Here is a 15,977-nt window from a genome sequence, read left to right as displayed (position 1 = left end):
CATGAAAAATGGGTTTGAGAATTTAATCAGAGGTTTGGCCAGCAGCCACTGGCTTCCATTATTATTATTATTATTATTATTATTATTATTATTATTATTATTATTTGGTGGTACTGGGGATGGAGCCCAGGGGCATTCTACCTGTGAGCTACACCCCCAGCCCTATTTTCTATTCTTTATTTTGAATCAGGGTCTCACTATGTTGCAGAGGGCCTCACTCAGTAGCTGAGGCTGGCTGTGAACCTGCGATCCTTCTGTCTCAGCCTCCCCAGTACTGGGATGACAAGCCTGTGCCACCACACCTGGCTCGCGTCTCACTTTGATTGTGTAGAAACACCTGCACTGGGTGCCTTTTGACGGCAGTCCATGACCAGCAGTTGGGGCTGGAGGGGCAGGAGTGGGGAGGGTGGAGGCGACTCCTGGGACTCAGAGGCCCCGGGCCGCTGTGTCCTTACACTCGATCCGGATCTGCTCCAGCTCCGTCACCTCAGCGATGGACTCCTTCAGGTCCTCCACGAACTTCTGCATCTCATCAGAGCCCAGGGCACAGAAGTGCAGCACCTGCTTCTTCTCGGAGCCCGAGAGCGGGGTCACCAGGGTGATGCCGTGAGAATAATCTGGAAGCAGCGCCAGGGCCCCAGCGGGCTGTGAGCTGCTGCAGCAGCAGCTGGCCGGACGTGGGGACGGGGTGGGGTCTCAGGGACAGCTGTCTCCCTCACGGCGCCCAGCCCTTCTCCCCTCCTCCTGCCTCAGGGTCCCCTGCTCATCTTCAAGACTCACACTCGTTCTCAAAGAGCTGGTACTGCATGCCCAGGAGGCCGACCGACTTGCAGAAGGTGTAAGTGGACGAGCTCTTCTTCTTCGGGCACAGTTTGAGGATCTGCCAAAGAGAGAGACAGAACCATCCACCCAGCCGTTCACTGCAAGTGTGTACGTGCACGCACGCATGCACGCACGCACGCACGCACAAACCCCAGGGACGCTCATGAACACACAAGTCAGCACAGAGATACGTATATGCAAGCACGTGTTATGTACTTAACATACAGCTCACGCACATGTGCGTGTGCGGACGGGCACTTATATATGTGTACGGACGTTCTTGTGTTTTTTCACTGCTTAAAATCCTCCTGTGGCTGTCGCCTCTGCACTTAGAAGCAGTGGCCGCTCCCGCCCTGGCCTGTAAGCCCTGCCAGATCTGGCCTCTGCCGTATATCGGCTGCGAGCTGGAACCGCACTTCCCCCCCTTCTGTAGTGTGAATAGGGCTAGCTCAGGCCCGCTCAGGCCCTGGGCACGTGCCGCTCCCTTTCCACAACTCCCGAGCTTCTTATGTGGCTGGTTTACCACTTAGGGCTAAAATGCTTCTTCCTTCGAGATGCCTGGATCATCCCATCTAAAAACAAACACAAAGCAAAAGCGAACCCAAACCTCCCCTTAGCCTCACTCTGTCCTGTCACCTGCTTTACTGTCTTCAAAGACCCTCCTCCATATCTGCTATGATTTGGTATGTATGTATGTATTGTATGTATTATGCATGTATGTATATATGTATTTATGGTTGTACTGGGAATTGAATCGGGCATTCTACCATTGAGCTATAACCTCAGCCCTTTCTATTTTGAAACAGGGTCTCTCTCTCTTTCTCTCTCTCTCAAGTTACTGCATGTGCTGGCCTTGAACTTGCTATTCTCCTATCTCAGACTCCCAAGTACTGGGATTACAGGCATGTGTCACCACACCTGGCTCATCTGTTTTGTTTTGTTTTTTTTTTTTTGTGGTACTGGGGATGGAACCCGCATTCTACCTCTGAGCTGAGCTACACCCCCAGCCCTAATTTTTATTTATTTATTTTTTTTGTACTGGGGGTGGAACCCAGGGGCATTCTACCTCTGAGCTACACCCCCAGCCCTAATTTTTATTCTTTCTTTTTCTTTTCTTTTCTTTCTTTTTTTTTGTACTGGGGGTGGAACCCAGGGGCATTCTACCTCTGAGCTACACCCCAGCCCTATTTTTTTATTCTTTTTTTTTTTTTTAAACAGGGTCTCACTGAGTTGCAAAAGGGCCTCACTAAGTAGCTGAGGCTGTCCGGGAACTGCCATCCTCCTATCTTAGCCTCCTGAATGCTGGGATTACAAGCGTGCGCCATCACATCCAGCTCATCTGTTTTCTTAATTATTCTTTATCTCCTTCTCCTACTAAAATGAAGTCTCAGCCAGTAGCTTGACATATATTTTACCCAGCACCTCTTGGGAGCTGCGTGCGGGGAACGCCGGAGAACACAAGATAGCCCGGGCCCTCAAGGAGCTCCTGGGTGTGGAGGGAGACAGTCAAGGTGTGAACCAATCCACCCATCAGTGAACCGTGACGGCAAGAAGCAAAGTGAAGAAAGGGATGAATAGGGCACTTTCAGAAACAGGTGTTTTGCAAAAAATGAAATAGGATAAGAAATAGAGAGTGTCTGGGCAGGCTGCCTTGCTCAGGGGCAGGAGGGCCTCTGTGGGGAGGTAGGGTGGTACGAGAGAGAAGGAGCCGCCATGCCAAGGTCCACGGGCCTGGCAGGCAGGAGACAGCTCTGGGCCAGAGCTCTGGGGCAGCCTCACCAGCGTGCAGCGTGCGTGAGGTAGGGGCTTGGACCCTTGCCATCTCCAGGGGGCATCTGGGCAGCCTGCTGCAGGGGAGCCTAGGGGAGCCTGGTGTGCACTCTGGCCACTGCTCTGTGGAGGACTTCAGAGGTGGGGGCACCAGGGTGGCAGCTGACCTCGGTCAGCCGAGGTGCTGGTGGGAGCGCTGCAAAGAAGTGGGAGAGGTAGTGAGAGGTGGGTGGGTAGGTCAGGAATATTCTAGAGGTGCTGCTCACATCTCCCACTGATTGAGGGGAAGGGGACGGTGGCAGGGGAAGGGGAATCTTGTTCAACACCTGCTCCCAGCCAGGCATGGTGGTGCATCCGTGTAATCCCAGAATTTGAGAGGCTGAGACAGAAGGGTCACAGGTTCAAGGACAGCCTTGGTGACTTGGCAAGAGCCTGTTTCAAAATAAAAAAGAAACCAGGCGTGGTGGTGTACACTTTTAATCCCGGTACTTGGGAGGCTGAGACAGGAGGATTGCAGGTTCGCTGCCAGCCTTGGCAATTTAGTGAGGCCCTCTATACTTTAACCAGACTCTGTTTCAAAATAAAAAATAAAATAGGGCTAGAGGTATGTATAGGTTTGTATAGCTCAGAGGTAAAATGCCTCTGGGTTTAATTCCCAGTACCAAACAAAAATTATTTATATAGTTAGTTATTATAATTATTTATATAGTCATTACTTATTATATGCCATATATAGTAATAAAATAATTTATATATTTTAACATTTAAATAATTCATATACATTTATATAGATTATTATATACACTATTATGAAATTATATATATTATACATAATGTAGCAAGGGATGGTAGTGCACACTTGTAATTCCAGTACTCAGGAGCTTAAGACAGGAGGATTGAAGGTTGGAGACCAGCCTCAGCAATTTAGCAAGGCCCTGGGCAATTTAGTGAGACTCAGTTTCAAAATGAAAAATAAGCCAGGTATGGTGGCACATGTTTGTAATCCCACTTCTTGGGAGGCTGAGACAGGAGGATCACAAGTTTGCAGCCAGCCTCAGCTACTTAATGATGCCCTCTGCAACTTAGTAAGATCCTGTTTCAAAATAAAGAAAAAAAAATACGGCTGGAGTGTAGCTGGAGGTAGAATGTCCCTGGGTTCAATCCCCAGTACTGCAAAAAAAGAGAAGAAAGAAGAAAGAAAGAAAGAAAGAAAGAAAGAAAGAAAGAGAAAGAAAAGAAAAAAGAAAAAAAGTAGGGCTGGGAGTGTAGCTCAAAGGTAGAATACCCCTGGGTTCAATCCCCAGCATTTCTCTCTCTCTCTCTCTCTCTCTCTCTCTCTCTCTCTCTCTCTCTCCTCTCTCTCTCACACACACACACACACACACACACACACACTTTCCCCTTTCCCCTTTCCCCAGGCCCAGGGCCTGTTGCAGGCAGACCCATATGCCTCGCAGGCCCTGGGACATGAAGCTCCCAGCCCCAGGTGGATAATCTGCGGTCTATTTCTACCCTGACGTGTAACCACGAATCGGTCTTTTAACATCTCTGCCTCGGCTTCAGGACTTATAAAGTAGGAACTGTCACATCTGCCCGAGCTACCTCACACCCATGACCTGCAAGCGCTCCTGATTCGTCTGCAGACCTTGGCGACCCCGCCTTATCCGGCAGGTGGGCGGGGCCTCGGGCGGCCGCGACCCCGCCCTCCCTGCAGGTGGGCGGGGCCTCGGGCAGCAGCGAGCACTCCGTGTCTAGTGGGCGTGGCATCGGGCAGCTGCGACCCCGCCCTTCCTGGCCGGGGGCCGGCCTCGGCCTCAGCCACCCTGGCCCCACCCCGCCCAGCTCGGGGCGCAGCCGCTCACCACCAGCAGGTCGTTGAAGAGGAACACCTCCCTCTGATGCGCGGCCTGCTTCTGCAGCTTGTTCACGTCGGTCACCTCGAAGAGCCGGCTGCAGCAGACCAGGCGGCGGTGCGGCACCGACAGCACCTGCAACCCAGCGTCACGCTCAGCGGAGGAGGAGCTCCTGGGCCTCCAGGCCTGCCTCCGCGCCCAGGGCCATTTTCCAGAAGAGGAGCTGGAGGCCCAGGGAGACGGGAGGGGACCCTCGTCTATGGCAGGGCCCGCACTTGGCCCTTAGACCTCCTTTCTCACCTGAGGCACCTTCCCCTTTACCGTGCTCCTTAGTGAGGGGGGACAGAGAGCCCCAGAGAAGGGGTTCGGAACGCTAGAGTAAATGAAGAGAGGACACCGAACAGAGCGTTCAGAGAGTTCACATCCAGTCACCGCAAACTTTCCCCAGGTCTCAGGCCACAGCCTGCGTGTAACACACCTCCACCCCTTTCTCTATGCACACCGGAGCGCAAGTGTGCAAAAGGGAGGGGAACACGCGGACCCACTGAATAAGAAGAAACAGTGCAGACCAGGCAAGTGCCAGGCCTCAGCCATAGAGGTTCTAAAGGGGAAGGGCCCCGCCCGCGCTGGCAGCAGAGCTCGGGGAAGGAGGTCCGAGCTCTCCAGCCTGAAGCCAGGAGCCTGCTCTGCACCCTACAGAGTCTGCGCGTGAGTCCCACATTGCTGGCGACCCGGGTCACAGTAAACAGGACACCTCTGTGGTGTGAGACACCCCATCTACAGCTACTTGCGCCCATTTCCTGTTTCCCATTCTTTAGGACTCTCCAGGAATGCCGGGTACTCGGCCCACCCTAGGAAGGGATCTTAAGCTTCTCCATCTGGCCACCCAGATACTTTAGGCCACTGGGAAGTCCTTCCTGATATCTCCCCTCAGTCTCTATTGCCGGAGCAGCTGGTGGCAAGAGACAAGCAGGAAATCAGACAGGGGCAAAAAGAGGTCACAGTGCCTGCACTCCGCAAGCACTCAGTAACTATTAAGTGAAAGAGTCTTGAGAGTGTTTTGATAGGTAGGGAAGGGAGTGGGAGGTGTCGGGAAGAAAGAAAGGAAAGGAGATGGGGGAGAGTGGCATGGCAGCCACGGGAAGCTCTGTGGGGACACTTACTGTCTTCATGCCCACAATGGACTTCTCCACCTTGGTGACGTAGGTGACATGGTCCTCGTTGGACTTGAGCTCCTTCTGCTGAATCCTTTCGTAGATGCCTACCACCAGCTCCCTGGGGATGTCTGCGCCGTCGTCCACACCTACCAACGGCGGGGGAGGGATCAGAGCCCCGGACCCCAGGACCAAAACCTGCCCACCACACTGAGCTCCGGGACGGTGGCCTCCATTTTGCCATGTCCTTGTTCCAGAGCCTTCAATGGCTGGCTCGCACATGGCAGCCACTGACGTATCCCTGAGACGCATTTCAGTGTCTTCTGTGTGTCTTGACCTCCCTGCACCTTGCAGGGAGCATGTTTATTTATTTACTTATTTATTTATGCTACTCTTTTTTTTTTGGTGGTATTGGGGATGGAACCCTTCTACCTCCGGGCTACACTCCCAGACCTATTTTATATTTTATTTGGAAACAGGGTCTCTTAAGCCAGCGAGGCTGGCTTCGAACCTGCGCGATTCTCCTGTCTCCACCTCCCAAGTGCGGGGATTACAAGCATGCGCCACCATGTCTGGCCTTACCCTCACCCTATTTTGTTTTTCTGTTTTGAAACAGGGTCTTCCTGAATTGCTGAGACTGGCCTTGAACCTGTGATCTTCCTGCCTCAGTCTTCCAAGTATTAGGATTACAGGTGTGCATCACTGTGCCCAGCCCATGCGCATCTTTAGAATGTTCTGTCTCCTCCTTGGGATCTTCCCCCTCTGGGTCCTCTCTTCCCCTCCCGCAGGGAGCGTGGTGTCGAGTGGTCCTTTGGGGATGGGAAGCAAGGCTCTTCCCTCACTGAGAACATCGTGTGTGTTTGGGGTGGAGAGGAAGCAGAGGGGAGCCATGGCGATGGAAGGAATGCAACCACCACTGGCTTCTGCTCTCTAGCAATGCTAACACTCCAGCAACAAAAAGGACCAGCAGGAAATTTACCAACATGAAGACAAATTGCTTTTGGAGGTAGGAACAGAGGCAATACAATGTTTCTCCTTTCTACTTTTTCCAAGTCATTCTTTAATGGCTACACGCTTCTTTTATAGGAGGAAAAAAATTAAAAATAGAATGACTTTGGCAAAATTGTTCTCAAAGGCATTTTCCCAACTACCGAGAACCAAATATTCCTTCCGCCAGCAACTCATGCCTTGTTCCTGCCTCTTCCACGTCTGATCTTGTAAAATCCACATCTTAAAGTTGGGCAAACAAGCCCTGGAGAAACGCAAGGGCCTAAAGAAATCAGGCTGTGGGCAGGAAAGGACAGGAAGAAAGATGGAATCCACCGAGGCTCCCAGTTCAAGATGACAGGCTGCACCCCTCTGCTTTTTATGAATACCTGGTACAAAGGAATAAAGCCACAAAGACAGACAGAGGGGAAGAGGCAGCACAGCCTGGGATCCCACAAGTGGCTTCATGAGTGGATGGATTAAGAAACCCAAGAAAGCTGAAACCTAAACCAGCAAAGAGCTTAGAAGCCACTCAGCACCCCACAGGACCACTGAGGGGCTCAGAATTGGTGCATCAGGAACCCCAAAAGTAGAGGTGAAGGTAGGCTAGAGATAGAAAAACAGGTAGAAAATCAGTTAGAAACCTGATTCCTTATTCCCTCCTCTTCCCAGCAAAAGACTGGTAGTTAATATTCTGGGAGGGATGAACCAGGAACTTAAGGCTGGGAACCCCAATCCCGGCCAGGGGTGGGGTTCTGTGCTGGAAATGGGAAGATGCGATTGGTAACTGTATATTGAGAGATCCCCAAATCTCATGTTCCACAGAGATCTTGGAGCACTGGCAGTCAGAACTGTACCCTCTGGGTGACAGACAGATCGGACACTTCTGGGTAAAATCAACCTAGAGAGGAGAACATGCCTAAAGACACTGCAATAAAGGTCACCTAGGGGACAGCTGGACAAAATAGCCCCAGGAGAAAGGTCATGGGTCCACAGCCCTCACCTGCACCCATACAGCTTTAGCTCAGCTTTTCAGGGGCTCCCTTATGACTGTGGACAAATTCATCGACTGTGATTGAAAAATCTAAAACACAAATGAGAAAGAAATACAGAGGAAACCAGAAAAGCAGCCCAGAAGAAACGGAGGAGAGCAGGCAGCCACTAAAACAGGCACATAAGAACAAGCTTTGATATCTTCAAAGAGATACGAGAATAGCCAGACGTGGTGGCGCACGCTTGTAATCCCCGCGCTTGGGAGGCTGAGACAGGAGGTCGCACAGGTTCGAAGCCAGCCTCAGCTACTTAGTGAGGCTCTCAGCAACCTAGTGAGACCCTGTTTCCAAATAAAATATAAAATAGGTCTGGGAGTATAGCCCGGAGGTAGAAAGCCTCTGGGTTCCACCCCCAGTACCACCAAAAAACAAAACAAAACAGAGATACGAGAAAAGAACGCCATCTATACAACAGGGATAAAAATGCTGTAGAAGAAGGACATTTAGCTGAAGGTGGTGGTGCACGCCTGTAATCCCAGTACTTGGGAGGCTGAGACAAGAGGATCGAGGCCAACCTCAGCAACTTATGGAGGCCCTCAGCAACCCAGAGAGATCCTGTTTCAACAACTATCACAAAAGGACATTCAGAGAACAATAAGAAACAAGAAAAAGAGCTATTGAAAATGAAAACAGTGATGGTGGGAATGAACAATTTGGTAGGGGCTTGAAAGGTCAGGCTGAGGGACAGTTTTTTGTTTTATTTTTATTTATTTTATTTTTTAATTGGTGCATTGTAATCATATAGCACATTGGAATATAAGACTTGAGAGGATATACAAGCACACATCATCCAATTAGCCCTCATCCAGCCCCCATCCCATTCCCTCCCCCTCCCTCGATCCCATGCTTGTCTGGTGATTAACTTTGATACATATGTTTATGTACCTCCTGGTTTTAAAGAGGCTCCATCCTCCCCTATTTCATACCCTCTGATTGGTCACCTTAATTGCTTTCACTATAGGGCCCTTTCTATAGCTCGACCTCTTCCTGTTGCCCCTTTCCTCCTAGTTTTTGCTGATTAGGGGAAGCATCTGACTTTTATTTTCTGCGATATTTCTCTGTGCATGCCGCGTTGCAAATACCGATCCCACTCTTGACAGCCCCAGTAGTGGCCTGGCTACCCGGTGGACTGATCCAGACCTCGCTGGCTCAAGCAGCGGCCTTGCCTCATGGGAGGCCCCGATTCTGGTCTCGCTGGCCCCGACACCAGCCTAACCCCTCAGCTGGCTCCGATCCCGAACTCGGAGGCCCCAGTAGTGGCCTTGCCTCATGGCAGGCTCCGATCCCGGCTTCAGAGGCCCCAGCACTGGCCTTGCCTCACGGTGAGCTCCGATCCCGGCCTTGCTGGCCCCGGCACTGGCCTAACCTGAGGGACAGTTTTCTGAAAGTCAACCAGGAAAACAATAATGGCATATAGAAAACTAGAAGCATTAGAAGGTCCAACATCTGAATAACAGGAGTTCAAGGAAGAGTATAGAGAACATGGAGAAGGTAAATGATCACCTACATCACAGTGAGCCCTCTGTACCTGCTCATTCTGCACCTGAGGGTTCAACCACCAATATAAAATATATATATTTTTAAAACTGCATCTGCAGCTGGGCATGGTGGTGCATGACTATAATCTCTGTACTAGGGAGGCTGAGACAGGAGGAATTGTGGGTTCAAAGCAAATCTCAGCAACTTAGTAAGACCCTTTTTTAAAATAAAAAATAAAAAGGGCTGGAAAAGTTTGTCCCCAATGTTCCTTTTCTCTGGAAGTCAACTAAAAACGAGGAAGCTATGACACGCAGGAAGGAGGAACCCAGGCAGGAGCAACAGGATTAGAGCTGGATTACAGCGGTGCAGCTGGCCTGGCCCTGCAACTGCCCAGACTGAAGCAGAAGTAGAGGCTGCGGTAGAGGTCGTTCCCAGGAGAGGAAAATCCTAGAATACCTCCCAGGTCCAAGAGGATTGACAGGAACTTGACAGTCAGAGGGGAAAGGAGGGGATAGATTGGTAACAGGTACTTAGCCAAGCAAATGGAAAAAGAAGACAAATACTAACTTACTCCAATGAAAATAGAAAAAGAAAGCTGGGATGGTGCACACTTGTCATCCCAGCACTTGGGAAGCTGCGACGGGAGGATCGCAGGTTCAAGAGCAGCGTCGGCAACTTAACAAGACCCCTTTTCAACATGAAAAATAAAATCAGCTGGGCTCAGAGATAGTATTTCCTTGGGTTCAACTTCCAGTACCAAAAATCCCCAAACCAAAACAAAACAAAACACAAAAACAGGAAGGAATTGAACTGATGTCTTCTTTAAAACTCAGCTTTGCGTTGTGTTGACCTAACCTTTGTAGTACGAACATCGGGGCTGGGCTGGGGAAGAGAGATGAAAGACAGCTACTTTCTTATATTCTGCAGTGGGGACTTAAAAGGTAAGGCTTTAAGTTTAAAAATTAACAAGCAGTAGTGTATAAAAGAAAAAAGATATCAAAGTATATATACTGAATAACCCCATTTCCATACAGTCCAAGGACTGTCAGAACTACTTAATGGTGCTAAAAGGCAGAGAGGCCATCAGCAACTTAGTGAGACCCTGTTTGTTTCAAAATTAAAAAATGAAAAGGTATAGCTTGGAGGTAGAATGCTCCAGTATATATATATAAAAAGAATGCAAAATGAACAGCTACCAGGTTGGGGGGTATGGTGCAGAGATGGAACACTTGGCCGGTATGCATATTAAGGCCCTGGGTTCCATCCCCGAGACTAAAAAGAAATAAATAACCAACTCACAAAGCTGAAAGTATTTGCCCCTGGAGAAGGAGAGTGGTGAGAAGGGCAGGCACGGATTTGTTTCCTGTAGCGATCTCTGCAGAATTATTTTGGTCTTATTAAACATATAACTTTGATTTTTTTCAATGCCCCCAAAGATCAGTGGCACATCCCACTTAGCTGGTTTTAATTTGGTTCCTGCCAGGTAGTGCACTATAGCCAACAGAAAAGGACTTGGCCGGCCAATGCCATAGTCATCTGCAAGTTTGAATTAGATGGACTCAGAACCTGGAAGCCTTGTTCTCAGTCTTGGAGAGGAAGGGCTGGTACACCACCTGAGGCCAGGTGACACTGTCCAATTAGGACTCACAGAACTAATGCTGAACCCTACGGGCCCTGAGCAGCGGCCCCGCCCTCCTGCCTCCTTACCTCGCAGGTTCCGGATGAAGTCCTCCAGCATCATCTTGCGGTCAGGCTTGATGTTGGGGCTGTACATGTCGGTGTTGAGGAGGATGATGGCAAAGGCCAGGATGAAGATGGTGTCCGGGTTGTGGAACTGCTGGACCACCTCGGGGTTGCACATGCAGTAGCGCTGGCTGTGGCGAGGGCAACACAGAGTAGGACCATGAGTGCCCAAGCCCCAGCTATGGGGCAGTGGATGTGCGGCCCCAGCTCCCTGAGGGGAGATTACTGTCTGCTCTGTACCCTGGTCCTTCTTCCCACTGTGGGGATAGACTGGCATCACTTCTTCCCAAATCCTCCCCAGGACTAGCCTCATAGAGATGTTTGATAAAAATGTATTGGTGGGCTGGATGCGGTGGCACAACCTGTAATCCCAGTCCTCGGGAAGCTGAGACAGGAGGATCCAAGGTTCGAGACCAGCCTCTGCAAGTTAGGAAGACATTCAGCAACCTAGTGAGACCTTCAGCACCCCCAGTGCGATCCTGTTTCAAAATAAAAACTAAAAAGGGCTGGGGGTGCGGCTCCAGGTTAGAATGGTGAACTACCATCCCTAGCAGCGCACACACAAGTGCTGGTTGCAGAGGCTGAGTGAGGGTTGTGGACGTGGAGGCCCAGGTTACCTCCAGCTTGGAGAACCTGAGGGGGTTCGGTCCTTTGGTTTCCTGCCACCCTTTCTCTCTAGCCAACCCTCACACCTACACCAGAGGGGTTCTCCCCAGGCCTCTTGCCTGATCCCCAGCACCCCAGGTCTCTGGGGTCACAGCAGCTCTGCTTCCCCGCCCCCTCGGGCCCAGGGGCATTTGTGGGATCCGGAGCAGGGCCGGGCTGGGGAAGGGAGCGCGAGGGGTCCCACCTGAAAGCCTCTATGAGCCGCTCCACCTTCTGGGCCTCGCCTTGCACGCGGATGTGAGCCTGGAATTTGCGCAGGGCCTCGTCCAGCTCCGTGTTTGAGAAGTCCATCTCGTCCACCACGCAGCTGAGGCAGGCGGGAGGGGTGGGGCTGAGCAGGGCCGGGGCTCCCCTCCTCCCTGGTGCTTCAGGGGGCAACTCAGGGCTCCCTGGAAGGGGCAGGGGGTGACTTGACCCCTTCACTAGCCAGGAGGGATAGGGCATGGGTCTCAAACTCCCTAGCTCTCAGGGGTCTCCCCAATAGCCCATGGGCGCAGTCTTCCGCTGCACCTGGGAGGCAGGCCACGAACCTCGAGCTCCACTTCGCAGCCCCGAACCTGACGCCAGAGCAGCTCGCTGGCGCCTATGACCACTGAGGCAGGGAGGGCGCACACAGACTTTCCAGCTCCAAACCCCAGGTTCCTTCCTGTGATTCCCAGAGGAGCCCTGAGCCAAAGGTTCACAGTGGAACAGTCCTGGGCTGCAGTCCCAGCTCCTCAGGAGGCCAAAGCAGGAGTACTGCCTGAGCCCAGGAGTCCCAGGCCAGCCTGGGCGACACAGCAAGACCCCTGCCTCCCAACATACACACCTACCTACCTACACACACACACACACACACACACACACGTACTGCATACGAGGGACTCTTCTGATCATTCAAAGGCCTGTCGGGAGCCTGTTCTCCCTAGTTTAATTTTCATTTTCCCACTTGGGCTTCCAGGTGACTGAAATCTGCCCCAGAGCCCCTTTCCCACGAAGCACCCTAGGCTCCCGGCTCCCTCCCTGCCTAGGCTGGTAATGGGGTGGGGGGTATTGTGGTGGTGGGGCCACAGTACGGATGCTGAAGACTAAGTGACACATTGGACCAGGTTCTGATCCTGGCCCGTGGCTGAGCTGTGTGTGACTTTGGCTCACGGGCTTCCCTTTGGGATCCCTGAGTGTGTTCTGAAGAGGAAGGAGGCCAGAGCCCCTGCCCCCTCCCCCAGGGCCCTTGCGTCTCAGGTGCCATCTCCCACTCTGGAGGGCTTGCCTCTGAAAGCCCAGTGCATGGGGAGGAGGTGGTGAGCACCTGCTGGTCTCCCCACTAATCAGTCTCATTCCTTTGACTGAAGGGCTCCCAGCCCCTTCCTCCTGCCTTACCCCCCCTTGGGATGCTCTGTCCCCACGGCCTTGTGTAGGCAGGTAAGTGTCTAAGCCCAGCAAAGCCACGGACCTAACACCCCTGGGCATTAGCGTCCTCCCCAGACCCCAAGTGGATCCCACAGCCCATGGGGGCCTGCTGGCACCCACAGGCTCAGAGCGGACTTCTCCCCTGTCTGTCCGGTCTCCACCCTGCTAAACAGCCTGGACCTCACTGCCCCGGGCAGACTCCAAGGCTGACACAACCCTGGGCACCAATCACCTCTCATGGCCAGCCTGGCCCTCCTCAGTGCACTCAGGGCTGCACCCCGAGAGTGGTGCAGGCTCTGGCAGGGCCCACTTCCCCGCCCCAGACCCTGCTGTCAACTGTCAGAAGAAAGGGAGGAGAGATGTCACACGGGGGTGGCTGGTGGCATCAGGGGCCTGCAGGGCTGCAACTCTGCCTCTCCCACCTCTGGAGAGGGGTCACCAAGTAGTGCTAGAGGAGGCGGGGAGTCCAAGGGCTGGGTCGGCGGGGGCTGGGAGCTGGGAGGCAAGTGTGGAAACTGGCCAAGCCAGCGTGGGCATGGGCAGGGATGGCTGGGAGCAGAGTCCCCAGGTCCAGCCAGGCAAGAGGCCGCTCTGATTCCTCAGTGGTGCTGTTCCCCCACCCCACACCCTCGTGGGCTGGCACGGGGTCCCTAAAGGCGGCAAAGAAAAAGTCAGAGACGGTCAAGGAAGATACCGAGAGGATGCCAGCTCAATAGAAGGCAGGGAGAGACAGAGCCTGGGGTAGACCAGAGAGAATCCAGGGAGACAGGCCAGAGACAGAGAAGAGGGGAAGAGGAAGGAAGAGAAAAAGACAGATGTGGGGAGGAAGACCACACACTGGGAGGGACGGGTGTGGAGCAGAGGCGGCTGCCTGTGCCTGCTCAACCCAAACCCGGACTCTGAAGCCCCCCAGAGGCCTGGCTCTGAGCATGGCCCTTGGCCCCTGTGGTCTGGTCCCCATTCACCCATCTTGCCCCCTTGGCCCTGCCCTCTCCCTGTGGGCCCCCAGGCTGAGGTCTTGGTGCCTCCTGGTCCCTTCCGCATGTCCCTGCCTCTCTTCATGTGGGTTCTGCCCCAGCGGAAGCTCCTGACCGGGCCTCCCCTCTGCCCCAGCAATGGAGGCTGATGTTGGAGGCCGGGGCGTGCGGGGCTGTGGGGAGGTGGCGGAGGAGGCGGCAGCCGTGGAGGGTGGGATCCGTGCAGCCAAGCATGCTGCCCACAGCCTCCACTCCGGTGAGCAGCCGGCTGGCGCGTTTGTTGGCTCCGGGCTGCAGCTAAAAGCTTCAGCAATGAGCCAAGAGCTGAGATGGAGGGCCAGGTGGAGAAGCAGCCAGGTGGAAAGGCCAGCCCCAGCGCAGGGCGGCCCTGAGGGGCCAGTGGAGGTGGTAGAGTTGAGGGAGAGCTGGAAAGAGGTCAGGGGTGCAGGCCCTCCCCCACCGACTGCTTCCTCCCTGGTGACACCACCCTGGGGCGTCACTGTTTGAGAGCAGGTTTGTGTGGTCCTGGGTTTCTCAGACCCTGGGGGGGGATCTCAATGTTTCCTGGCTGCAAAATGGGGAGCAGGTGAAGGGGGAGCTGTGCTGAGTGGGTGGAAAGGTGCTACAGTCTCCAGGAGGCAAATCGCAGAAGGGAGCTGAGCGCCATGCATCAAAGGAAGAGGAGAAATAAGGCAGGAAGGAGACAGAGGGAAAAAAAGAGAGTGGTTTTACTCTAATATCATCCTCCCCTTCACTCTGAATGCCTGCTCTCCCCAGCTTGAATTCTTACAAGGTCTAGAAAGTCTTAGAGCAGTGTAAGTCCAGTTAATTGGTGCCTATATATTCTGTTAGCTTACAGAATGTAGTTTTTTGGGGGGCACTGGGAATGGGGCCCAGGGGCATTCTACCTCCAAGCTACACCCCCCAGCTCTATTTTTTATTCTTTTGAAACAGGCTCACACTGAGTTGCACAGGGCCTCACTAAGTAGCCGAGGCTGTCCTCGAACTGCGATCCTCCTGTTTCAGCCTCCCGAATGCTGAGATGACAAGCGTGTGCCCCCACGCCCAGCTCAGAATGTATTTTTAGAATGACACAAGAAGTCTAGAGAAAGACACTGTTCAAAGCCCAAAGATGGCCCACAGTCCAGGAGCTGTCCAGCAACCAGAGCGGTCTGCCTGGAGATTCTGAGCACCAGACCCCTCTGTGCTTCACAGCCAAAGGAATCAGGCTCACCTTCACCTGCTCCCATTTGCTCAGCCCATTTGCAAAGTTTCCTAGCAAGAAGAGCTGTGATCCTCGGAGGTGTCTCTCCACACCTCTCTCTCTCTCTCTCTCTCTCTCTCTCTCTCTCTCTCTCTCTCTCTCTCTGTGTCCCTCTCCCTCTCCCTCTCCCTCTCCCTCTCCCTCTCCTGAGCTGGCCAGCACTTTTTTTTGAATATGTATTTCTGTTTTTCCATAAATATACCTGTCCCTGTCTATGACCCTACTCTTGCCCTGGACATTGTTTTCCAACCCTCATCTATTCCAGGACAGTCACTTCCTCGTTGTAGGGCTGGGGTTCGGAGCAGGTGGTCTTGCAGTGAACACTCTGACCAGGGCCGGGCAGGCGGGCCCCCAGCCCAGCCAGGCTCCCCGGCTCAGACGCACAGCACTCTGACTGGCCCGGAAATGCATCTCACCACCGGCTGCAGCTTCTCCACTCTGCTCCAGGGAACCCTTGTTCGCCTTCTTGGCACAGCCAGCGCCCTTCTGAGGAAGGTGCCAGGGAGGGGACTGACTTCCTCCCAGCAAGCCTGCGCCAGTGGTCACCCTGGAAGCACCCAGCATCTTCATCCCTCATAGCACGGTTCTTTGACCATCCCTCAGTAGAAGTTTCAGAGGGTACCTCGACCTCCTCTGCCTCTCCTCTCTCCTCTTAGCTTCTCTTCTTTCCTCTTGCTCCTCCTCCTCCTCCTCCCCCTCTCCTCCCCCTCTCCTTCTCCTCCCCTTCCCCTCCTCCTTCTCCTCCTCCTCCTCCTCCTCCTCCTCCTCCTCCTCCTCCTCTCCTTTTCCTCCTCCTCTCCTTCTCCTCCTCCTCCTTTTCC

At 53.1% G+C, this 15,977-nt stretch overlaps 1 protein-coding gene across 2 annotated transcripts in view; it reads right to left on the bottom strand.

Annotated features, from left to right (window-relative positions):
• Positions 1 to 15,977, bottom strand: part of IQSEC3 (IQ motif and Sec7 domain ArfGEF 3) — a gene marked incomplete at both ends in the record, with an annotated part of 113,425 nt that overhangs the window by 6,143 nt on the left and 91,305 nt on the right. For both annotated transcript variants that reach the window (XM_080706089.1, XM_080706090.1), the window contains 6 exons: positions 456 to 617; positions 781 to 880; positions 4,455 to 4,580; positions 5,609 to 5,748; positions 10,825 to 10,991; positions 11,711 to 11,833. In XM_080706089.1, coding sequence (XP_080562215.1) covers positions 456 to 617; positions 781 to 880; positions 4,455 to 4,580; positions 5,609 to 5,748; positions 10,825 to 10,991; positions 11,711 to 11,833 — 818 coding nt within the window. The remainder of the gene's footprint in view (positions 1 to 455; positions 618 to 780; positions 881 to 4,454; positions 4,581 to 5,608; positions 5,749 to 10,824; positions 10,992 to 11,710; positions 11,834 to 15,977) is intronic.

The sequence above is a fragment of the Muscardinus avellanarius genome, assembly GCF_963383645.1.
Source record: "Muscardinus avellanarius genome assembly, chromosome: 11".
In the NCBI taxonomy this organism is placed as follows: domain Eukaryota; kingdom Metazoa; phylum Chordata; class Mammalia; order Rodentia; family Gliridae; genus Muscardinus; species Muscardinus avellanarius.
This window is presented reverse-complemented; position numbering and strand designations above follow the sequence as displayed.